The 25,982-nt window shown below is 33.9% G+C and overlaps 4 protein-coding genes across 4 annotated transcripts; all 4 read left to right on the top strand.

Moving 5' to 3' along the window:
• The first annotated feature begins 1,283 nt into the window (after positions 1-1,283).
• Positions 1,284-4,040, top strand: LOC125820012 (G2/mitotic-specific cyclin-2-like). The gene is made up of 10 exons (XM_049499429.1): positions 1,284-1,382; positions 1,469-1,516; positions 1,618-1,666; positions 1,741-1,893; positions 1,969-2,097; positions 2,905-2,994; positions 3,086-3,307; positions 3,383-3,481; positions 3,581-3,759; positions 3,875-4,040. The coding sequence occupies exons 1-10, from the start codon at positions 1,285-1,287 to the stop codon at positions 4,023-4,025; spliced, it is 1,218 nt and encodes a 405-aa protein (XP_049355386.1). The 5' UTR covers position 1,284; the 3' UTR covers positions 4,026-4,040.
• Positions 4,041-8,089: 4,049 nt separating this feature from the next.
• Positions 8,090-13,856, top strand: LOC125820013 (O-fucosyltransferase 16-like). The gene is made up of 10 exons (XM_049499430.1): positions 8,090-8,450; positions 8,578-8,628; positions 8,722-8,812; positions 8,989-9,065; positions 10,133-10,221; positions 10,371-10,554; positions 11,379-11,560; positions 12,010-12,112; positions 12,530-12,861; positions 12,947-13,856. The coding sequence occupies exons 1-10, from the start codon at positions 8,277-8,279 to the stop codon at positions 13,443-13,445; spliced, it is 1,782 nt and encodes a 593-aa protein (XP_049355387.1). The 5' UTR covers positions 8,090-8,276; the 3' UTR covers positions 13,446-13,856.
• Positions 13,857-15,882: 2,026 nt separating this feature from the next.
• On the top strand, positions 15,883-21,004 carry LOC125820366 (uncharacterized; the record flags this gene model as incomplete). The annotated part of the gene is made up of 11 exons (XM_049499799.1): positions 15,883-16,169; positions 17,799-17,890; positions 18,018-18,211; positions 18,654-18,693; positions 18,834-18,915; positions 19,046-19,123; positions 19,218-19,343; positions 19,726-19,847; positions 20,128-20,167; positions 20,315-20,389; positions 20,476-21,004. Coding segments are annotated over 11 exons (1,287 nt in total), but the record flags the coding sequence as incomplete, so codon positions are not given.
• A 1,289-nt stretch (positions 21,005-22,293) lies between these two features.
• Positions 22,294-24,921, top strand: LOC125820365 (E3 ubiquitin-protein ligase UPL5-like). Its single transcript, XM_049499798.1, has 3 exons — positions 22,294-23,899; positions 23,981-24,567; positions 24,658-24,921. The coding sequence occupies exons 1-3, from the start codon at positions 22,294-22,296 to the stop codon at positions 24,919-24,921; spliced, it is 2,457 nt and encodes an 818-aa protein (XP_049355755.1).
• The last annotated feature ends 1,061 nt before the right edge of the window (positions 24,922-25,982 follow it).

Below are 25,982 nucleotides of genomic sequence, written 5' to 3'. Positions count from 1 at the left end.
CGACTAAATACACGAATTTATTGGAAAGATGTCTAGACTGATTTCTTTAAAAGTGAAAAAAGGGAAAAAAAAGCCAAGGCAACACATCATTAAATGCCTTTAATAAGAAATTTTGAATGAGTAATTGGGAAAATACAAGACTTTTCATCTTAAGCCCATATATATACTAGCCGTTGTTTTCAAAATAATGAAGAAAAAAATACAAACAAAAACAAAAAAAAAAACACAATTATTTTGCCTTTAGATTCTCTTTATATTCAATGAAACAATCTCAAAATTAATTTGTAGATAAAGAAATAGAGAGAGTGAGACATTTTTTTTTATTAAATAGTTGAATTGTTTTATGGGGTTCTGTTCATAGTTTCTGTGTTTTCATTTTTTGAATCATTTTGGGTAATTTTTACTGAAAGATTGGATCTTTTTGAGAATCTGTGTAAAGGGTTCTTGATTTTTGAAGGTTGATGTTTGTCGTCTTTCGATTTAATTTTTGAATTGTTGATTCATTTAGGTTAGTTTCACTGAAAGATTAGATCTTTTTGATAATCTATATAAAGAGTTCTTGTCTTAGAAACAGCCTCTTGTAGAAATGCAGGATAAAACTGCGTATAATTGATTGGGCTTCCCGTTTAGTAGAAAGGGTTCTTGATTTTGCAGGTTTATGTTCATTGTTTGTATTTTTTTGAATTATTTTGGGGATTTCAATGAAAGATTAGATCTTTTTGAGAATCAGTATAAAAGGGTTCTTGCCGTGGAAACAGTCTCTTGTAGAAATGCAGGGTAAGACTGTACAATAGACTGGCCCCGTGCATAGCAAAAACTTAGTGCACCAGGCTGCCTTTTTAGTATAAATGGTTCTTAATTTTGCAGGTTTCTGTTCATTGTCTGTTTTTTGCTTTTTGAATCATTTTTGGACTAAAAGATTAGATCTTTTTGAGAATTAGTATAAAGAGTTCTTGATTTTGCAGGTTGATGTTTTCGGTTTGTGATCTGGGATTTTTTTTAGCTTGATTCTTGATTGTCCCTATAAAGATTGACCCTTTTTAAAAAAAAATAAAGTTTGTGTGTTTAATATTGTTTGTTGTTCAATCTTTAATTAGGTTCAAGATGGTTGGATCAGATGAGAATTGCCAAGGTGTTGCAAGGCCTTCAATTCTTCGAGGTATAATTTGAATTTTGAATTGTTAAAATCATGTATAGACTATTGTATCTAATTTGTATTAAGGTCTATTATAAACATGAAATTTATGAGATGGAAAATCTTTCGTTTTTTCGCTACTAGGGGTAATGGGGAATAATAGAAGGGCTCTAAGCACAATAAATGGGAACATAGTTGAAGCTCCACAGTACCCTTGCAAGCTACGCAAGAAAAATGGCGTCACCGAGTAAGAAATGATCAAATTCTTTAATTTATTGAGTCCCAAGATGTCTTATTAATCGCAATTTCAATGATCTTTCCAATTCTTTGTAGCAAGAATGTGGATGGTGATACGAATCCAATTCATCGACCAATCATGAGGTCTGACTCTAATTCTTGGTTGAGATAGTTCTTATTGTTAAATACTTTTATCATTTGGTCTGCTTTTCTTTTAATAGTATGGTGGATTCTTGCTGCCTCAGGAAGTATGCTGCACAAGTGGTTGGCAAGCCTCAACAACCAACACTCGAGGTACATTTTTCAACGAGTACCATCTTGGATTATACTAGTTATGTTGGAGGTGTTGATGGTGTTATCTTCCACAGGTAACAAAGCCAGTGGTCGAAACAGCGCCTAACAGAAATGAACTAGAAGGTGCCATCATTATCGATGTAAAAGATTACAAGGCCACAAGTGACTATGTTGTGCCAATGTCTGTCCAACACACAGAAGCAATGATGGAGGAAATTGATCGGATGGTATAATTGATTTGATCTGTACTTTTATTCAGGGTGATCTATGGATCATTTATTTTGTGTGTTTTTTTCATGTAGGATGAAGAGATAGAGATGGAAGAAATAGAAAAGACGTTAATTGTGGACATAGATAGTGCTGATAAAAAGAACATACTAGCTGCTGTGGAGTACATTGATGATATTCAGGCTTACTACAAGAAGATTGAGGTGAGAAACTATTTCAACACGACTGTAGCTTTTGTAGAAGCTCAATAGATTTTTTAAAACTTATGTATGGAGATGGTATTTAAATATAGTTTGCATTTGCGTACATCCTACCTTTCCCAGACCCCACTTGTGGGACTACACTGGATATGTTGCTGTTGTTAAGTTTTTATATAGGTTCTCTACCTGACCACCGTATTTAAGATGATTGGTTCTTAGAAGTATGTTTGAGCATTTACATAAACAGGATTAGGCTTTAAATATAAAACTGACTGATCTATAGTGAAACAAAAAGCTATCATTAGACGTTCACTTATGCTTGTCATCTGCTCGTGAATACCCTTAAGTCTAGTCTTTGTTCTTTCATTCTTAAATATGGATGCTAACTAGATTCCCCGTATTATATGCGAGTAATAAGATTCTCGAGAGTGAGTTCTTGATCATAATGACCAACTTGTAGTTTTTGTACCAATAGTAGCATAGTTGGTTACTTGTCCTTCTCTTTACGTATTACAATATAGGCGGCAGGTGCTATTCATGTTGCCTTTAGCGGAAAATGAAGTTATAATGCAAAGCCTTGAACGGGGACCTACTTAAGTTAACTTTCTCCTTGAATGAGGACCTACTTTAGTTAACCTTCCAGTAGTAGTTTTTGTGCCAATAGTAGCATCGTTGCTTATTTTACTTGTTCAAGTTCTCTCTGTCGTTCACTCTGTACACCCCAAGAATAACCGGATGAGATGAAATTTGTACAACTTTCTGGATATCTGTTTGACGGAGTCACTTTTATAAATTTACTTTTCATTTCAGAGTTCTGCTTGTGCCCCTCCAAACTATATGGAACACCAATTTGATATCAATGATAGGATGAGAGCTATTCTCATTGACTGGCTGATTGAGGTATAAAAACAATGACTCGCAGCCTCTCCGAATTCCATGAAGCAACAACAATGACTTCTGGCCTCACTAATGTTCAATCAAATATGTGTAGGTACATTACAAGTTTGAACTGATGGAGGAGACTTTGTACTTGACCGTTAATCTTATCGATAGATTCTTGGCAGTCCAGCCAGTGGTTAGGAAAAAACTCCAGCTTGTTGGGGTAACAGCTTTGTTTCTCGCCTGCAAGTACGAAGAAGTTTCTATTCCTGTCGTTCAGGATCTAATTTTGATCTCTGACAAGGCTTACACTGGGATAGAAGTGCTTGAAATGGTAACTAAAATTTCATTATATTTTGCTAAAGTCCTCCTAGCCTGCCATATGACTTTGATTGAGTACTTTCTGCAGGAGAAGTTGATGATCAATACCTTACAGTTCAAACTATCTGTGCCTACGACATATGTGTTTATGAAGCGATTTCTTAAAGCTGCTCAGTCCGATAAGAAGGTTACTATAAACTTACTAGTACTAAATTAGCTTAGAGAAATGACAACATTTGTGAATCATGACTAAGTACTGACAATTTTCGGGTATTTCTTGAATCAGGTGGAGCTTCTGTCTTTCTTCATGACCGAACTATGCCTTGTTGAGTATGAGACACTTAAGTTTCCACCTTCAATGCTAGCAGCTGCAGCGATATTTACTGCTCAATGTACTCTAGGTGTGGCTAAGGAGTGGACTAAAACTTGCGAGAAATATAGCAATTATACTCGAGATCAGCTTTTGTAAGTATCTTATCTATCTATCTGTCTACTTTTCTTCCTTTGCAAAGATGGTTTATTCTTACCGAATGCACGAAGAAAAAACCCCTCTGAGTGTTTTGTTTTCTATATATAACAGGGAGTGCTCAAAACTGATGGTTACTTTCCATCAGAAGGCTGCAACTGGGAGGCTTAATGCTGTACACAGGAAGTATAGCATCTCTAAATATGGCTTCGTTGCAAAGTTGTTCCCACCGGCTTCTTTTCTTTTAGAGGAAAGCTTTATTTAGCACATGATGTTACTTGCAGCTTCTTGACGAAACGTTATAGTTGGAGTACTGGAGAGCAACTGATCAACATAAGTTGCCTCAGACAAAATGTGTGTGTTTGCCTTTTTGTTTTGGTTACATGGCTCTATGTACCAAGATCCAAGTACTTTTTACAAATTGTTGCTACTATTTTGTGAATCTAAAATCTGTTTAGATCCTTTTCTATGCTATCCTTTGGTTTACATGATGCTCCTTAGTCAGATATCATCATCATATCATATATCATATATTACTAAAAGGGAAAAACTCTGAAGTGTAAAGTTGAATTACCATTTTATCCAAACACTAAATAATAATGTTATAAAAATATTAAATATTATCATATCACTATTATTAAATTTATATTACTTAATGTCAGCATACTATTAAATGTAAAAGAATTTTTCACTTTCTGCAATCTCATTTTATAAGACGGAAAGGGAATGTGAAAAGTATTGATGATCGTGGTTCAATACTTCAATTATGGACGTCTTAAATGTAGGATATACACTAATATTCATTTTTTCTCAATGATCTGTATATAATAAATATTAGAAGAGGTATATGATTTCATAGACAAATATTAAATGATTTCATAGAAGTTGGAAAGAACATTTTATCGTAGTTTAAGGCTTTTCGTCTCCAACACTAGAACTTTTGATTTTCTTTAGTTACCTAACTTAATTGATAATGAATGATTTATTCTACCATTGCTTTGTCTACCCAAACCACTATATAGGATACCAATCCAGCCTCTCCATTTTCATGCTCAATTTCGATTTCATCCCCCCTCTAATATGAACTTCTTGTACAATCTTAAGAATTAGAGTGGCACAACTTCTAGTCTTCTTCTAAAAGATCCTATGGTCCCTCTCCTGCCAGATATAATAAACACTGGCTGCAAGTGTGGTTCGAAATATTCCAGCTTCTGGTGAATGAAACTACTCTAACCGTTGAAATCGGTAATCAAAACAATAAAGTGGAATACGCATTAAGAACATTACTTATGGAAGAGTATCATGTAATATATGAATACATTAAATGTTGCTCAAAATATAATTCATTATACATTATACCTACCTAGCTAAATTTAGATGTTGAATTTTGTAGTTTCAAATAATATTTAATCATCTATTGTTCAACGAAGAAGTCATTCGAATATAAGTTTACTATTCATCTATTTCAGCTTGTACTTTTTTACTTTATTCTATTGTTCATTACAATGTATTTTTAACATGATTTATTTTGTATGAACTACTTGTATGGGACACACGTGCAACACAAGTGTCTAGAGACTAGTATTATAAAAAGTAGGAAGCTTTAAAATGCAAAATTGGATTACCATTTTTCCCCTATACTAAATTATAATATTATAAATCATTTAATTAATCATTAAATAATAAATAATTTAATTAATCATTAAATAATAAATCATGTATCATATTACAAGTGGAAAGACCTTAAATGACAAGTTACATTACAATGAATCATAATATCATATTTTTACATTTTTTTCACCATTTTTATAAATTTTTACTGCTTTAATGACTTAATAAAATCTTCACACCATAAATGTTGAAGTAAATTCCACGTAGCAATATCTCTTGAATAACCACTTATTACCACATATAATACTAATTAAATGGGTTTACAATTAGGAGTTTTATTATCTTTTTCAGGTGGAGAAACATGTTAATTATTATAGGTAGACAAATATATCTCAAATCTAATATAAAAATTGTGTGGAATGTTCTATAAAAAAACATATTTTAAAGAAATATTGTATTCTTTTACATCATAGAGTAACATGTTGCATGTTTAATATAAAATAACTATTATAAATAGTATCAAAATTACCTTAATTTATATTTCAACTTTGTAAATATTAAATTCATTTTGTATGCAAGTGTAAGGAGATTAAAATATAAGATTAATATTCATTATCCTTAGAAACTTGTATTTTTCGATATACTTTAATATCTATTTTTATCATCTAACATATCATTTGAAATTGTATAGAAAATTTTGATACCAACTAATAGCAATATACGTGCAACGTACGTAACCAAAACTAGTAGAGTAAATAGTGCCTATAACCACATGAAAACCACGAAAAGTTGTCAGGAAAAAGGTAGAACATAAATACTATCCGATATAGTGAAGGGTGTTTGATAGTAATATTCCATTCCTTGAAAGCCTGTGAATACTAGAGCTAGTAGATATGCCATGTTTAGCTAGTAATGACATGTTCTTTGAGCTTCAAAATGCCTTCAGAGCTAACATGATGATATCTTGGTCAGATAACCAAGATAATCGATGAATATCACATGTGATCGAGAAAATAATACCTACAATCACATAAAAACCACGAAAGCTAGTTGTTAAGTAATAGGTAGAAAGAGTAGTTACTAAACTGTAAACTGATTGTTTTTCAGTCCCTATAGCAAGTTCACTAGTTTACCTTGTATGAAGAAGATAGTTTCTTTGTCTAAACCTACTAGATAATTCAAATCTCTCTATAATGGCGTCTCTCCTTTGCACCGCATTAGCTCCCTTGTATGTCACTCGTGTAAAAAAAATAAGCTTTCATTCAATTTCCTCGTGAGCACTGTCTCTTTGACATTGGCTCGCAGCTCTAAAGGTACAATATTGATATTCTAGCATAGTATATTCAGTACAATCTAGAGGGCACCGCGGACATCAGCAGTTTTGCTTAGTATCACGTAGGAATTGATAAAGTTCCGTAGAGTTCATAAATGCATACGTAGTCGGTACAATGAGATCTTGAATTTGTTAGAAAATGACTTCAAAGTAGTGGAGCTAGTAAACTTTCATTAGTTTAATCACAAGTCCAATCTACAAATTGCAATTAAATTTATTAGAAAGTGACTTTAAGTGGGAAACTATAGTTGATGAGCTTTCAATAATTTAATCATAGATCCAATCTACAAATAACAAAACAATGAATTACTAGCTATTACACTTTGACATCCGAAATTTACTAGCTCGATTTATCTGATTCACATCAAATAAGCTCATTATAGGAAAAAAACGTTTTCTACCAAGAAATTCTTCATTCATACTACTCGAATACGAGACCTTCTCCGCACACCCCTTGATGTTATATGACATGTTAATACAAAAACATTATGTGATTCTTTCCATCAATTCTAGCCTTAGTGAACAAGGTTCTGTGTCACCTGTTATTAATGGCATGTGACAACTATCTCATGAAATTAGTCGCGGACACGATGGTCATTAAAAATGTACATCTAATGGTCAGTTAAACCTACTTTTCTAGTCAAACATTTTTTCAACCCCAAATCTTACCTAATCCTCAAGTAACCAACAATTCAAAGATCTAAATCACAAACACACTCCCCTTTTTGCTTTTTTTTTTGTTCCTTCCCTTTTCTTTAATTACTCCTAATATATTAATTTACATAAACTAATATTTCTTCTTTTGTTGTCTTTTTGTCATTTTCAATAATTTATTACAACTTGCCTGGTAAATAATTGATCTATCATCCGATGATCATGGTAAAATGAATAAGATTTCTTCGTTTAGAATACAAATATGAAAAAATTCTTATAATCATCCCTTTACTTAACATTAACAATACGAATTCGAATTAATCATTAATTCAAAATTTAATAATTAATTTCTTACAAATTTGTGTGGTAAATAATTGATTTGTTATCCGAAGATCATGATGATATGAATAAGATTTCTTCATTTAGAAACGTAAATATGATTTTTTAAAATAATGAGCCATTCACCTTAATGACACATACGAATTCAAATTAATCATTCATTCAAAATTCAATCATTTCCAATAATTTATTACTACTTGTATGGTAATAATTGATCTGTGTCATCTGAAAATTATGGTGAGATGAATAAGATCTGTTGTCGAGAAGGGAAGATAAATATGAAAAAAAATGTGTAATGAGTCCCTCACTTTAACATTCGAAATCTAATGTGAGAATCGAACACCAAACGGATCGAACAAAATTTGATCTTTCCAAAAGCTAAAAACAGAAAAGGAGTTTCCTACAATGCAAATCGTTGTCGTTATGGGGCCTAAAACCCCAAAATCTTCTCTCCTTGAAGAAGAAAGAATAACAAATCTGTATTTCCAATAATACCCCTAAACCCTCTCCTCCGCGACACCACCGGAGGAGGAGTCAAAACCAGCAAAAACGCTTCCGACCACCAATCATCGCCGCCGTATGGCTATTCCACGGCGGCGCCACCAGCATCATCACAGCCGTGTGCGGTTTCTGTTCCCGGCAATTTTTGCTGTTTCCGGCATTATCCTCTTCCTATTCCTCTTCCTATCAATCCTCGCGCCGTCTCCTAATGATGATAATCACCTCCGCCACCTCCGTCGTGATGATTCATCGGTACATTATATTAATCAATCACGCTCACGAGAAAATGCTAAAATGTTTAATTTAATTATGATGTGTTAATTGATTGATTAATAATATGATAAAGTATTAATTTAATTACATAATTTGTTATTTGTAGGGAGGAAAAGGCGGTGGTAATGAGATTAAAGTTCCTTCATCTCGTGTTAAGGTTAGGATTTAATCTGAATCTTATTGGTTTTATTTGTGATTTGATTTGGATCTAAGGTTGCTAAATGTGGTGTGGTTGATTGTTGAGTTCTAGATCAGTGCAGGAGTTCATAATCGTGATCTCTGGAGTTCGAAAAATTCGAAGTTTTTCTATGGATGCAGTAATGCCAGCAGTAAATTTGCAAGTGCGTAAGCTCGAAAATGAGCTCAATAGCTCAGCTTCTTTTATACTATTTGTATTTGAAAAAAAAGTAATCATTTTGTTTTAGTATGTTTATGTAGCAGCAATGATGGAGTTATTATTCAGGTTGAATTTGATCATTGAAATCTGATTGCGTATTTGTACTGTTTCAAATTGCAGAAGCCAAAACTATCACACATCCGAATCGATACTTGTTGATTGTGACCAGTGGAGGTCTTAACCAACAGAGAACTGGGGTAAGAAAATATTACCAGATTGTAGAGGGACGGGCCCATTATCCACCGAGTTTAGAAGGCTATGATTGGTCCAAAGGGCGGGTCACAGTCGGATTTCTCGGTTATAAAAAAAAATTAAAAAATACTACCAGATTGGTTTTTTAGAATTGAATATGATTTCTGTTTTAATTTGTTGACTAACTAGAAATGAGATTCTGATCGAGAAACTGTTTTTTCCAACACTTAAATAAGGTAGTTGATTCAGTGATTGTCATATTTTGTAGGGTAGTTCAAATGACCTTGTCTTTTCTAATTTTAGATAGTTAATGCACAAACAAGCCCGAATAAAGGTATCAGGTTGCTTTTGGTTCACAATTGTTAAAGCTAGTCTATTTATGAGGAATATCATTATAAAAATGTCTTGGGATGTGCTTTTCTAGATACGGCTACATCAGAACATGGATTGAAAAATCGGCACCCTTAATGTCTTAAAAGACAAATTACTGTGTATTGTAACAAAGAGGTCCAAATGAAGCTGAACGGATGTAGAAAACTGTTTTAGGCTTTTAGCCAACTCAACTAGTTTGGTATTGAGACAGTTGTTGGTATTGTTGTAAGCACATGCACATAGTGAAAATTAAGGCATTAGATTTCACAGTGAACAATGCCCATTAATTAAGAGGTTCTCTATACCAGCAAGTGGAGAAGCTTTATGCAACTGGTGGGACACAACATCTAATGGGTGTTCAAGTGTTGCAGAATTGTGTGTTCAGTTTGTGGCGTTCTATCATATCAATGTTGTTGATTTTTGCGAGATATTCTTGATCGGTAAACGAGTGCAACTAAATGGGGACTGAGTTATAGTTGATTGATTGATCATTGATTCATTAGCACCTCAAGATGCACCTAATTTGATTGGACAGAGAAGTAATGATTACAAAATCTCCAGAACAAATTTCATATCTAGTGATAGCCAATATGTCTGCATAATCATGCTCTTGGATTTGATGATTGCACTATAGTTATTTGCACTTTTAAGTTAAATTGGCCTATAGTTAACAGTGTAAGCTGGCCCATCTTTATGGCAGATAACTGATGCTGTTGTTGCTGCTCGCATTTTAAATGCTACTCTTGTTGTTCCAAAGTTGGACAAGACGTCTTTCTGGAAAGATTCTAGGTGAGTGAGTAGTATCAGAAGAATGATTTAGTATTTTCTTGCATGTTGGTTTCTCCAACCATCACCGAACTTATTGTATAGGTACATTTAAAATGCTAATAATCCTGCTTGTAACTGTGAAAGTGAAATGATCTCCTTTTCTCTTGCAGTGACTTCTCTGATATATTTGATGTTGATTGGTTTATAAAACATCTAACAACAGATGTTACAATTATAAAAGACCTTCCGCTTAGAAGAGGGCAGTTATGGACGCCACATAGAATGCGTGTTCCTAGAAAGTGCAGTGACAGATGTTATATAAATCGTGTATTGCCTGTACTCATGAAAAGACATGTGAGTTTTCAAGACACTTGTATTTCTTAGCAATTTGTGAATGAATGGAAACATATCTGAGAATCACACTTTTATTAATTATTTACTGCACTGCGAGTTACTTTTTTTGGAGTATTTACATTCAATCTCAGGGGTCTGGGCTATGGAACCTATAAGATTCTGTAAATTTTGCATCCTTTTCAGTTGTTGTAACTGAACTTCCTAAACTTACTAGATTAAGGAGTCGAGGCACTAATACTTGGGTACTTCCTGGAACGTCTTGCCAACTTTAGATTTTTGTTGATGCTTCGGGAAAGTGATCACTGATTCAAATGGAAGCAAACTGCTATAAGTTTTTGAAGAATCATGAATTAGCTTTGTTATGAGTAGTAAAATCTCATTTATTTTCAACGCTCAAAGGAAGGATTTCTTTTATAAGATAATGATATTCCATCAGAAAACATCTTTAAGTATCCTTGTTCTAACTCTTTTAGGTTGGAGGTTGAGGAGATTATTGTTGTCTCATTGCCTCAAGTTTATCAGTCTTAAATGTTTGAAAATTGGTTTTCAAGAGAACTAGGCCCTGAGGCTTCACTAACTCTAATATGTTACTTTTGGGAACTCTTTTTTTTGAGATTTATTTTTTTGGGAACTCTTAACCCAAAAAAAATACAATTGCCTGGTACAGTAAGTGGAAAACCAGTTCTCTGTTTCAATTAACAGAAAGTATCTAGCTTATTCCTGGTTGCAGGGAACAGGGGATTGTTCCTTTCTGTATGCTGTCTATTAGTATTGTGTATTATTGATATCTCAGACCTGTATTAGCAGTCTACTTCTTGTGACAGGCTGTACAGATCAGCAAGTTTGACTATCGACTTGCAAATAAGCTGGATACAGATTTGCAAAAGCTTAGATGCAGAGTTAATTATCATGCCCTGAAGTTTGCGGACCCTATACTCAAAATGGGTGAGAAATTGGTCCAGCGAATGAGAATGAGTAGCAAGCATTATATTGCCCTTCACCTAAGGTTAGTCATAAGATCTGACTTGATTTTATGATTTCTATTTCTTATTTTATTTCTTTGTCTTTTCCTTCTGTCTTCCATTTCCTTATGACTGCTGCTAGTTATGTCCTTCAAGTGCAGAACCAAATGTCATGTGCTGGATATTTTTCTTAGTGTGTTTATTGCATGTTTCCCTTCAGTAAGCTGAAGAGTTTGTCTACTACAATCACTGTTCACGGATGCTTCTATTCTGAAATGAAATGTCATGTTTCATTTGTAACATATGATGATTTTGTAGGACTTTGGTCCTTGAACAAATTGCATATGAGATGACTGGTTCAGAATTCATGATAATCTACTTGATGTATTCTTTTTTTTAGATGACATGTTCACTTTGGATGGGGAGAAATGCTTTGCTGCAGTTTTGGGAATTCTAGAGAAGAATAAGTTTGCTTATAGTGTATTGTTTACAGGTTTGAACCTGATATGCTTGCATTCTCTGGATGCTATTATGGTGGAGGGGATAAGGAGAGGACAGAACTGGGAAAGATACGGCGGAGGTGGAAAACTTTACATGTGAGATCCCGAAAATTTCAGATTTTGGTCATTTCCTAATGTATCATCAGGACAATGTAGTTTAAAGATTTGACTGTTTGCTCCACTTAAGCATTTTTTCTCTATTTATATCTCTCACTTCTGTTCAGATTTTCAATTTTTTACAATACAATGTAAAAGATCTATCGAAAAAGAGAAGTAGTGTGACACTGGATAATCTGGGAAATAAACTGGATTTCTGTCATCCTTGTGAGGCCCAGGTCTCTCTCTCAGCAGTATTAGGAGAAAGAAGTGTGTGTGTGAGAGAGAGAGAGAGAGAAAATTGTTTTTATGAGATATTTTTAGGTTAATGGAGGCAATTTCCCTGTCTTCCACACCATATGATAGAATAGTCCAAGGACTGAAGTGTGTGTAAACTCTTTTTTAATACATGTGCAGAACAGCAACCCGGAAAAGGCGAGGAGGCAAGGAAGATGCCCTCTTACTCCTGAAGAAGTTGGCTTGATGCTAAGAGCACTTGGATATGGAGAAGACGTTCATATTTACGTAGCATCTGGTGAAGTGTATGGAGGTGAAGAGACATTGGCTCCATTAAAGGCCCTCTTTCCAAACTTTTACTCGAAGGACACTATTGCCAGCAAGGAAGAGTTAGAACCATTTTCTACATATTCTTCTAGAATGGCTGCTCTTGACTTCATAGTTTGTGATGAAAGTGATGTATTTGTCACTAATAACAACGGAAACATGGCAAAAATTTTAGCAGGACGAAGGTATACTGCTTCCCTTTCCGGCCTTTCGAATTGTTCTGCAAATTTTATTTAGATTCTGGCTAATATATCTTTTCTTTTGATGTAGGAGATATTTCGGTCATAAACCTACCATTCGCCCAAATGCTAAGAAACTGAATCGTGTGTTCCTAAATAGAAATAACATGACAACGGAGGAATTTTCTTCTAGAGTTCATACGTTTCAAAGAGGATTCATGGGGGATCCCAAGGAGGTGAGGCCAGGGAGGGGTGAGTTTCACGAAAATCCATCAACATGCATCTGTGAGGATGCCGAGGCTGAAAAAAAAATGGATTGGGATCATCGAAAAAGTGGTAAAGACAATGTAGCTAAGAAGAAAGATGGTGATGATAGGAAGAAAGATATTGAGGCAGTTGTTCATGATGAAAATGTAGACTATGAGCCAGAAATGACTGATCCTGAGGATGAAGAAGAAGATGAAGATAACCCTCTGGGCGAAGTTTCACTTGGTAGCTCCAAATCTGAAGCTTTGTCCAATGGAACAAGTACCGATTATGACTCTTCCATGTCTGAGGATACTGAGTTGGACGAGTTGCTTTCAGATTGAGAAAGGATCAAAGATTACCTTTCGAGAGGTTTTGCCTGTATATAAACCAGCCTTCCTTAAAAGAGTTCTTCCGGCATTAACCTATTTTCAACGTGTTCAATTGTGAATGCCCGTGGCTGAAGCCTTGACCACACAGTAACGCGGATCCACTTCTCCTTGAGATATTCAGTTAAGAGTTATCGGGCACGAGCTTGAACTCATAGTAGCTTGGAGGCCTATGATCCACAATGCTTGAACTCGTGAAGTGTAGCCGCTTAGATGGAGCTCCCCGAGGGAAATTTTTTACTGGTATAGTGTTCAAACATTGTTGTATACATAGACGAGAATGTTAATTGCTAATTTACTTGCTAACTTTGTTGGGTAAACATTTGTTGAGAGTTTAAATATAACCTGCTTTAGTTGTTCTTTGAATGTTTCTGGATTTGTATTTTTGTAGATACTTAGGTTTGACGATGACATGAGTTGAGCTCGGAGTAGTGATGATTTATGTAGCGGATTTAACTTGTTGAGGATTGAGGCATAGTTATCGATGTCGTAGATACATGAGTTTGAACCAAATTGTGTTTAGTCTTAGAGAGGCATCAAGAAAAGGTTCAAACATCAAAATATGACATACTTGGTAAAAAGTTATTTAGATATTACGCCAAATAAATAAATATAAGATGCTATTATTTTTTATAAACATATTTATCATTTAATCATTGTTAGGTGTTATTATTCTTATTTTAATTGTTAAAATTACATTATTTTGTCCAAAATAAACAACACGTGTGAGTTTTCTACCTAATGTACTTGTAGGCATAGGCAGAGCTAGGGATTTGGAAGGGGTTCATCCGGACCCTTTATAGAAAATTTAAAATATATATCGAATTTCTTTTAACATCTTCCTATATTTATTTATTACAATAGTTTAAATCTTTCTTGTTCTTCGATTTTGGTTATTGCTTGTATTTTTTGTGCTTCTACCATTATATTATTTCGTTGTTACTACTATTTTTTCTCCTATATGTTCTGTAATACTCTCCATTTTTGTATTTATTGCATAGTTGTTACTGCTCTCATAATTGTATTTTTTTTCAAACAGTCTGACATGCTTTATTTAAGATGAGCGTCTAAACAATTCTTTTTTTTATTTCTACAAGGTAGGAGTAAGATTTACTTCCGCTCTATTCTTCCCAAACCCCTATAAAATTACATTGAATATATTATTGTTATATATATTTTAAATTTTTATAGTAAAAATTTTGACTCCGCTACCCGTTATTTGTGGGGTAAGGCTATGGTTGGTTGTGACTTGTGAGTAAGTTTAGTATAGGCCAATTGTTAGATTTCCCCAACCACATGATTTTGTGCCCCCTACTTGTGTGGGGTTTGAAATTTTGTTCACCCCTTAACTCAGCCTAATATTTTGTAAACAAAGCCTTTTTTTTCTCTTCTTGTTGAGCTTATCCAAATAGACACGACATATATAATACTTCTTCCGTCTCAATTTATGTGACATTTTTTATTTTTTGAGAGTCAAACAGTTTAAGTTTGAATGAAAATTTTGCGCGTGAAATCTTCAAATTTTTTAAAATGAAATTTATATATTTGTAAACTACGTAAAAAGTACTATAAGTCACAATAATTGCCAATTCAAAATAATTAAAAGCTATACGAAAATATTTACGATAAAAATAGACTTGTTTAAATTTTGAAATTCAAAAAATACCACATAAATTGAGACGGAGAGAGTACTATATTTGATTATCCACTTCTTGTACTTCAAACAACATTTTACTCTTTGTCCTATTCTCTTATGTTACAAAAATCATGTGGCCTTGCTTTCACCATGAAAAATGTGTGTCCCAGAGTCATGTGGGAGAGTTAGGAGTTTCTAACGTCAACATGTACCTTATGCCATATCACCATAACACTTTTTGTTGATGTTTCATGTCACACGTGTGTATTGACCACTAATAAAGCGGTAACGGTAGCTTAGTTACCGATTAGAGTTATGTAGTTATTAATAAGGTAAAAATTAGAAACGTAGAAATTAGTTGTGTACTAGATAGTAATCATATGAGTATTTAGTTATCTATGTATTAGTTATAATACGTAAATACAATTCTTTTCTAACTAGCAACCAAACGATCCCTTTGTTTTGGAAATATTTTATCCAAAACGGGCTATGCTGAGCCATGACTACCTGGCAAATCTTGTGTGGCAAAATGATTTACAAAGCCCATTGAACCACTCTTATAAATTCCTTAAATTAAAAATATTTCATTTTACATAATTTTACAAATCATATAATTTTTTAATTTTTTTTTTTTGCTGATTTTTTGAGTCCTCAGTTCAGTGTAATTCTTGCTCGATTTTCCACTTCCCATTTTCAATTAAACTTCGAACTCTTCAATCCCATAAAATTCAATTTTCAGTGGCATTTTCGTAAATAATTGCAATGGCGGCGGCAGCGACGGGTTCTAATGGGTTAACGGGTCCATTGGGAGGTAAGCTCAAAAGGGTCGATGTAGGAATTGGATTTGTGGAGTTACAGAGGAAGAGAAGAAGGGTTTTTGGTGTGAAGTGTTGTTGTTCGGGTTCTGTGGTACCAATTAGAGGGATTAATGGGTGTGTTGAGAAATGCGAGAACTGTAGATTTGATAGTAAGAAGAGTAGTCATAGTTATCGGGTTAAAGTGCAGGCTTCTTCTTCTTCTACTATGCCGTTTGCATCTCCAAAGTGAGCTATTTCTCCCTTCAAAGTTTCCTCTTTTGCTTTTGCTTTTGCTTTTAGTATTTATATGATAAGGGTAACTTAGTAAGTGAATTCATGTAAAAAATTGTTGATCTTTCATTATGAGATAATTCGTGATGATTACTCGACTAATATTAATGATGATAGTTCGACTAATAGTTTTTATCTCAGAAAGTCACTTTCTTTGTTGGAGAAAATTTAAATCAAGAAGAAAGGTGACTTTCTTATATATGAGTTGACTGACCAACTGAGAAATCAATTTAATTTATGTCAAGTCACCTCATTATAGGAGTAGATGACAATCCATGTTGAAGGAGGTAGCTTTACCATGTATATACTCTATATGTTAGAGAAACTTTGTCATAGAAAATGAATACACGATAACGAGCAACAAAGCAATTACTCCATCTGGTTTAATTTGTTTGTATGGTTTTGACTTGGCATGGAGTTTAGAAAATTAAAGAAGACTTTTGAATTGAACTAAGGATTGTACCAAAATGTTGTTTAATCTTGTGGACATAAACATGTTAGGTGGAAAGTTGAAATTAAAGAGTTGAAAATAATAAGGAAAGATGCATTCTTTCTTAAACGGACGTAAAAAGAAAGTAAGACAATCAAATTAAAATGGAGGGAGAACTACCTAAGGTGCGACTAGCCTTGGCATAAAATCTGTAGACTCGTATGTGCTTTGGATACTTACAAAATCTCATTGTCGTCCGAAGTTGAAGAAGGGTGTTATTTATTTAAATACAAGAAGAGAAAGTAAGTTGAGCAAAGGTGTTATCTTTTGTTAAAGGTCTTTCTTTTCTTTCTTTGCTTTCCAAATGCACCACATTGTAGCTTTACAAACATTTATTTAATGATTTAGCATTTGATTCATGTTCTCTTAGCTTCTAGCTGTCTTTGACTGTCTTATGCGTGAATATTTTCAGAACTTATGTAGCATGTCATTCCTTGAATTCTCCATTTTGTGATGGACAAGAGATGATTCATATCCTCTACTAAAGCTCCTTGTAATACGTTTTGCTAAAACCTCAATAGCAGGTGATTTGGGGGGTTTTCCATTTATATTTTATAACTTTGCCATGTCTTCAACCCCATTGTGAACATCCTAATTGATTCACTGTGAACGATACATCTGTTATCAAAATCGACATTGATAATCTGTGAAATTTTCGCACGATTCATCTTTTGTACACTATATTCATCTTACCGGTGCACTTTTCTATCTGTGATCACCAAATAAACAATTAGTAGAAGTATCCTAACACCTCACACTTCTTTTGGATTGTAAAACAAAATAAAATGCTTGTTTGTTGCCTATAAAGGAATATATTTGTGTTGCTTGGTATCACTATTGGGTTTGAACTATTGAAATGGTCGCACTTAGCAACGTCTGAGAATGGTAAAGGTCCATAACCTGTCTTGAAGGCCAATCACCAACCTATTTATTGTATGCTTGGTAGCCTTGATATGAAATCTTAAAAGAGTCTTTGAGTTTCTGGGATACTAGAAGATGTTCACCTCAACTTTTCTCTTTCCCTCCTTTGCTATGATTGGTTGGAAAGGGATGTTTGTTTGTTTGTTTGCTTGTAATAGTTTTTTATTTTGTAGATCCCGATTTGCTTCAAAGCAAGAACAGTTCTTCCCACGCTGCACTCCAAGAAATTCAGGCCCTCAATCTCATGACTCTCCACCAAAACGAGGTACTATAATGGTTCCAGCCTCCTTGGCTATCAGAAACTTTTCCTTCACTCTAGATTTAATCAATATCCTCTAATATTTTAAGGGCCTTAGTGGTACTTGATGATAAATTTTCTGCTTTCTTTTTAGACACTGGTATTGCTAACGAGAAAGAGTGGGGTATCGATATGCTAAACGAGAATGTCAATGAATCTGGGACTAACGAAGATGGTAGTACTTGGTATCGAAAGAGCGGAGAAAACAGTGGTGAAAATGGATACCGATGCCGATGGACCAAAATGGGTGGGAAGAGCCATGATGGTGCTTCAGAATGGAAAGAAATGGTACACATGTTATTAAGGTTGTATTGCTATGGATGTCAAAAGATTGTATGTAAGAAACATAGACAACCAGCATGCTATGTTTAGAACACTCATGCATATTATTGAGCTTCCTCTCAAGCTAAAGTTTGCGCTGGTTTTCACTTTCTAAGGAACTAACATGTAGTTGGAAAAAAGTTAGTGGTTCGCATCTAGGAATATCCGTTGTGGATTTTCCAGTTAGTCCTAGTTACAAGTTAGTAAGCCAGATTGATCAATCTTTTGCTTATAAATTATGTGCATACTATATTAGCCTGAGATCAAATATGCAACTAGATAAGCATACACTGGGAGGTTCTTGTTAATTGCTGATCTGCAATATTAATTTGTTGGCATTTCTTTATAACCTTATCAAGTATCATCCCAGGTGGATTCATTTAATTGGATTTCTTGATCTCCTTGACAGTGGTGGGAAAAAAGTGACTGGACTGGTTACAAAGAATTAGGTAATACTAATTTTTGTCTTACAGTTATATGTTGTAGCCATGTTACTCATTGATCGGAGTATTGCTTTTAGTCAAGCAATGTTACTTGTACTTCTGGGATTCATAATTTATTCACATTTTTGTTTGTTTAATGATTGTAGGCGTAGAAAAATCCGGGAGAAATGCTGAAGGAGACTCATGGTTGGAAACGTGGCAGGAAGTTCTTCATCAAGATGAGTGGAGGTTGTATCCAACTTTTTTTGATATTATATGCTGCTGAATCCTCCTGCTTACTTTGGTGTTTTAATATCACTGTATTTAATGCTTTGACAAAACCATTACACATATATAACACTGCATTTTCTTACTGCAGCAATTTAGCTAGGATAGAGAGGAGTGCACAAAAACAAGCAAAATCGGGTACAGAAAATGCTGGGTGGTATGAGAATTGGTAAGACTTGTGAAATGGAAGATTCATAATCATGTTGTCATGAACAATGAAATAAACTGCAAATATGGTGTTAAATCGCATTATTTTGATGCAGGTCAGAAAAGTATGATGCAAAGGGTTGGACAGAGAAAGGAGCCCACAAGTACGGTAGACTGAATGAACAGTCGTGGTGGGAAAAATGGGGAGAGGAATATGATGGAAGAGGATCTGTCCTTAAATGGTATGTTGTTTTTCCGTTATCCAAAATAAAAAGGTACCTTATTTAACTTGTTTTCTTAAAGACGAAAAGGAGTTGCTTCAAGTTGTCAGATACGCTGGACTTGTTGGAAATTTTTAATATGGAAGTTGGAATATTAAACCTTTTGTACTTGTTGCAGTGCCTCCTTGTTACTGATTTTCAACAAAAACCTTTACTTCATAAAAAGAAATATTTGAATGAGAAAGCTAAGATATATGCCTTCACTAATAGTATAATTGAGGTCGATAATTTGCTTTATAAGATAATAGAGTGCTTAACTTCTTATGTATGACCTATTTGTGGCTAACAAAACGATTCACCTCCGCATTTTGTTGCTTATAGAATTATATACTCTCTTTCTCAGGACAGATAAGTGGGCAGAAAGTGAATTGGGAACAAAATGGGGAGATAAATGGGAGGAGAAATTTTTCGCTGGCATTGGTTCACGGCAAGGGGAGACTTGGCATGCATCACTCAGCAGCGAAAGTAAGTCCTATCTTGTTTTTCCCATTGTTGTCAACAGTTGCATAATATATTTTATGCATACTAACCTTTTATGAAATGTCTTACACATTTTAATTCCTATAAAATAAGTGATTATTCAAGCTAGAACGGAATCCATCAAACATGTATCACTTGCTATGCTCGTAAGATCTGAGTTTATAATTTTAAAAGTAATACATTCAAGTTTAGGGGAAAGTTAACTGTTCTTTTCTTGAACATTGATGTGATATTAATCCCGAATTTTTTCGTTGTAATTATCCAGGGTGGTCAAGGACATGGGGAGAGGAGCACTTTGGAAATGGGTAATTTTATGACTATACATTCAATGTTTCATCGCGTTCTATGATATCTTGCAAGTTGCATATTGATTTCCTCGATACATTTTCCTCTTTGAAACCCAAATGATAATATAAAAAAGACTCAAGGTATGCCCCTTTAATCTCAATCAGCAAGGTACACAAATATGGCAAAAGCACAACTGGTGAAAGCTGGGACATGGTTGTGGATGAAAAAACGTACTACGAGTAAGTGAGAGTCATCTATATTTGCATGTTTTCCTTTATGTTCTGGTGGTATACATTGAAGTAAAACGTCTTACTTGTGATTTAAGGGCTGAGCCTCACTACGGGTGGGCAGACGTGGTAGGTGATTCAAGTCAGTTATTCTCTATACAACCTCGAGAACAACCTCCTGGTGTGTATCCAAACATTGATTTTGGGTCATCTGTGCCTCCAGACGATGAATCCCCTCCAACTAGATGATTTCTTCCCAGCAATACTGGAGAGAGATAGTAGGTATGTTGGTATAGTCGTGACATATGTGCAATTTGGCATGAACACCATCGTAAGTCTCCTCCAACTTCTTCACAGTGACAACGCGTCATCTCATTCATCAAGATTGATTCTCAAGATAGCTAGCTAGTTTACATTTTTTTTCGAAATTTAGTTGTAATCTTTAGCTAGTTGCTACTGTTAGTTTATTTCATTCTTTCAGCATTGTGGTATTTGCATTGTTTTTTTGTATGTTTGACATGTTCTAGAGGTCCTTTTGGATCTCTCAAGTCAAAATTTTGACACTTCTTCGTTCAACTCTCTCAGTGGCTTTTCCATTCTCAAAGAATCTTGCATTATCGATTTCAATAATTCTCGAATTATGATTTGAATAGTAAAACCTATATTCTTTAAATTTCTTTGGATAATGAATTAATCACTTACTATTCGAATTTTACGTTTAAGATTGTCTTTCTTATAATATCCTTTCCTTTATTAAATAAAATATACCTATCTTAAATTCATTCACAAACATATTATTTGATGCTTTCTTCCTCTTATACTTGTTGATTTAGCTTTAAATATTTAATTACCAACTACTTCAACTTATAAGGTTGATCAAATTAACTATTCAGAATTTCGAAAAAAAAAAGGTGGATCTAAGATATAACCTAAATTTAACCTACTAACTTTTATCATTGAAACCGTTTAACTTTTAAAACTATAGGTCCAACTATAGATACACTTTGAGACATCTATATTTAAGTATCTTTTTAAAGAATATATAACACTAATATATACGATTCAGGAAGAAAAACTTAGATTTATGCGAACTCCGTGAACTCCATCTAGATACACCCTGATCAAATAACTCTTTTAAGTGTAGAGAAACAAGTGTGAGATGAAATACATGAAGAACGAACCATGCATAATCATTCTTAATGAATTTGAATAACTAATCATCATTACAATATATCATAGTTTTTCTTTGAGTAGATAGTATATTATTATTATTATTATTCCTTTTAATCTTCAATAGACAATTAAAAGTTCTCAATCAAATATATTTTTTAACATACAAATATATACGTTTGACGACAAATTATTTTAAAAAAAAATAACTTGCTCATTATGTTCACTATTTATGAAGTAATTGATTCACTTTAGACAATAAGCTCTAACAATTATGACAGTCAATTATTCATTTATTTTCATGTAATATGTACTTATCTCATTATATCAAATACAAATAACAAAATTTAATGATGTATACTATTCATAAATACATTAATTTGACCACTTTGATGACAAATTACATCACTTTATGCATTTGTATTCTTTTTCAACAAACTAGTTTAATCACTTTAATAACTAATAAATGTTTCTCATTAAGATAAACTCATCATTAAATTTAATTACCCCAAAAACAACTTACAAAAAGAAAAAATTAGACCATTAATTTTATGGGAAAATCTAATAAATAACATTTTGACTATTTGAGAAAAATCTAAGAAATAAGACTTTATTCACAATTTGTTATCTATAGATTTATTATCTTTTGACCAATTTCTCATTTTTTTCCTATAAAGAGATTGCTTAAGTTTTAAACTAAGCCACACCACCATTTTCATTACAGCTTTTCACTTCACTTTTCTGATATGATTAACAGTGATAACAACTGCGGTATCACTGGAAAACGAAAGAGAACTGATCAAACTCCGATTCAGTTCTTCGTTCGTTCTTTATCCAAAACAGAAACCTTAGTTATTCGAGGTTATTCTAATGACTCCATAGAAGTAACTAAAAATAAAATCAGAATGATCACTGGTATACCCGAAGATCACCAGCGACTAATCTATAACGGAAAACAACTCTCCTGTCAATCGGAGACATTGGCATTTTACAACGTGCAGAATGATACCACTATTCATTTAGTTGGTAAAATGCCAAGAACATATCATCTGCAGACATGGAAAATCACTAATGAGATAATTTCAAAAATCTCCATGATTTTGAAAAGTGATTATATTTGTCATTCCTCGGATTTGAAGAATATGGCAATGTTGATGAAAGAGTTCACATTTATGATTCTAAACAAAAATGCTGAAGAAGCATGTAACAACATACAGTTCTTTATTTCGTCGTCTGCTCCTGCAGATTTGGTAATACTCTATATGTCTCGGGATAATACTAAAAAATCAATTGCTGATAAATTTATTCATAGATTCATCAATTCGATGATGAGTACTGATTTGCCTAAGAAGAGATACAGTGGATGTGCTCGATTGATATTGGAGTTTTGTAAGCTACTGAGAAGAGTTGTTGGGCTTGAGGATCCCTTGTATAGATTTTGTCGGAGTATTATAATGGATATAGTAGAGGCCATTGAAATTGCAAGGTGCAAGAAGAATGTTGCTGATGAATTGTTAGAATTGAATGATGTTTTTATGATTGTTCGTGAGGTTGTAGTTGCTGATTTATCCCGTGAGTTAGAACTGAGTATGGGATCAATTGAGTCTACGGGGTTATCACTGATAAGCATTGTGCGTGATTTCACTGAGTACATGTGCTTGGTGAGGGCATTGTTGCAACAACCTTTCGACTCTTTAAATGGTGAAGCAGTGTATAACAGAGAGTACATTGAGAGCTTGCATCGTATTTTATCTGACTTGCATATTATGTTATATGATTTGCTAGATAAAATAGAGCGGTGTTTAAGGAAATTGGAAGATCAGCTGAGATCTATCAATGAAGCTGGCATGCTTATCGTATCGTGGTGGTCTCACTATCTTGTAATATTGAAAGAGTTAAACAACATTAATTCTGAGTTGTTTAACAACTCAGAGGTTTTTTGGCAGAAGTTGAATCAACAAAAAAATTCACTGTGCTTTCTAATCGCGATGTTTGCAAACAGTTTTGATGATTATCGGTGGATCATTGAGCACAAGGAGGTAACAAATTTCGAAGTACGTAGACATCTCACAATGATGATGCTTGAAGAAGCTAGATTCGGAAACAAGGAGAAGTCATATGAGATGCTCATCGATAGGTCTGTGCTGTTGGATGAAACTTTCGAATATATTGTAGATCAGGATCCTGCATTGCTGCGAGGAGATCTGTTAATTCAATTCAAACATGAAGAAGCTGCTGGGCCTGGAGTGTTGAGAGAGTGCTTTTTCTTGGTATTTCGAGAGATGTTCAATCCTCACAAGGCCCTCTTTGTTGCTTGTCCCAATGATCGAAGAAGGTTTTTTCCAAATTCAGGTAAGCTTTTATCGCCTTTATGCACAAATTTGCATCAAACTAGAATTAACTTTAGTCATTAATATATATTTTTGGTCGCAGCATCTAAGGTGGATCCATTACACCTCGAGTATTTCACCTTCTGTGGTAGAATGATTGCATTGGCATTAATGCATAAAATACAAATCGGAGTTGTATTTGACCGTGTATTCTTCTTGCAATTGGCTGGAGAGGATATTTCATTGGAGGATATTCGGGATGCAGATCCCACCTTATACAGTAGCTGCAAGCAGATACTCGAGATGGATCCTGAGACGGTGGATCAAGATATACTTAGCTTGACCTTCGCTTATGATGTTGAAGAATTGGGGCCCAGAACAACAATCGAGCTTTGTCCCGATGGGAAAGATATTGTCGTGAACAGTAAGAATAGAAAGGAGTATGTTAATCTCCTTATTCAACATCGTTTTGTCACATCAATTGCTTCGCAGATAGCTCATTTTTCTCAAGGTTTTTCAGATATAACTACCTCAAATATCAAAACTTCCTTGTTTCGGAGTTTATATCTTGAAGATCTTGACAAAATGCTTGATGGGAGTGGAACTGCTATTTCTGTTGAAGATTGGAAAGCACATACAGATTACAATGGATACGAAGAAAATGATCAACAAATATCCTGGTTCTGGAAGGTAATCATATATCATCACATTATTTACAACTTCACACTTTAACCCGCTCTTTCTAACACATATTTATTTATTTTCTTTCCTTGCGTGCAGATAGTTAAGTGTATGTCTGTTGAGCAAAGAAGAGTGCTTCTTTTCTTCTGGACTTCTATAAGGTATCTACCTCTAGAGGGTTTTCGAGGTTTAGATTCTAGACTTTGCATCTCTAGAACCTCAGAGTCTTGTGAACAATTGCCTTCTACACAAACATGTCTCTACCTGTTGCGTGTTCCTCCTTATTTTAACAGGGTTATGATGCAAAATCGACTCGAAATGATTACCAAAGAACATATTGGTTGCAGCTTTGGTAACCTGTGATTGAACTTGCACACTTAGTCAGTTTATACTGTTGTACTCAAGTGTAGAATATGCTTACCTGTATAAAACTCTGACTTTTTTAATATAGAAGCAATGAATGTCATTCAATTTTAATTTCACCAAGCTTCAATATGTTTAACTTTTTTTCGTAACACAACTTTCTATGTAATAAAAGATTGATAACTGCATTTCCTTGTAATCATTCAAAAGTCAAATTAAACATGAGAAATCATGGGGGGTAAATTAATTTCTAGAGTTTCACTTTTAATGATAGAAAAATTTAATAATATGAATATACTTCAATTATACTATGGTCAAAGCTTTCATAAAGTTACACAATTGAAAATAGCCTAAAATCGCAATTGTTAGCAATCTGCAACATTTACATTACGTTGTTTGATTTAAATTAAGATATTTTCTTATTACCATATAGTGTATATATATATAAGAACAAGAGGAGGGTTCTGTCTTACCTCAAAATACAACACAACGATAAAAATTTATCCTTCGCAAAATTTACCATATAGGAGATTACTCATCATACACACCTAATCATATTCATAGGCATCCGATTAAATCTTTTTGCGATATTTTAGCTAAATTTGATTTGAAACATACAAAAATATTAATATACATTTTTTTTTAAATCAAATTTTACGCTTTAGACAATCTTTCTGATAATATTCTTTCCTTTACATAATAAAACATATCTACCTTAAATTCTTTTCTTTTAAAATAAAAATCGAAGTTGTACAGTTACACTGTGAAGAGGGATTGACATTAGAACCTGCAGCCTCGACACCCCTAGCCATCTCATCACCCTGCAGTTTAAATCCTATTGGAATTTGGAACAGTTTGATACAACATTCACTTGCCCTGCTGGGAGATGAGAAGGCCGGGGTGTCGAGGTTGCGGTCCTAATGTCAACCATGTCTTTGAAAAGGGGGTGTCGAGGCTAGTTTGGTCTTTTTTATTCTTTTTTCTTTTTAATAAATTATAAATATTATCATTAAACAAATAAATACACGCATTCTAGGGATTCAGACCACCTTCCATAAAGG

The sequence above is a fragment of the Solanum verrucosum genome, unplaced genomic scaffold (genome assembly GCF_900185275.1).
Source record: "Solanum verrucosum unplaced genomic scaffold, falcon-dt-bn FXZP01000229.1, whole genome shotgun sequence".
NCBI lineage: Eukaryota > Viridiplantae > Streptophyta > Magnoliopsida > Solanales > Solanaceae > Solanum > Solanum verrucosum.
The sequence above is the reverse complement of the archived record's forward strand: the minus strand, read 5'-3'. Positions and strand labels throughout refer to the sequence as shown.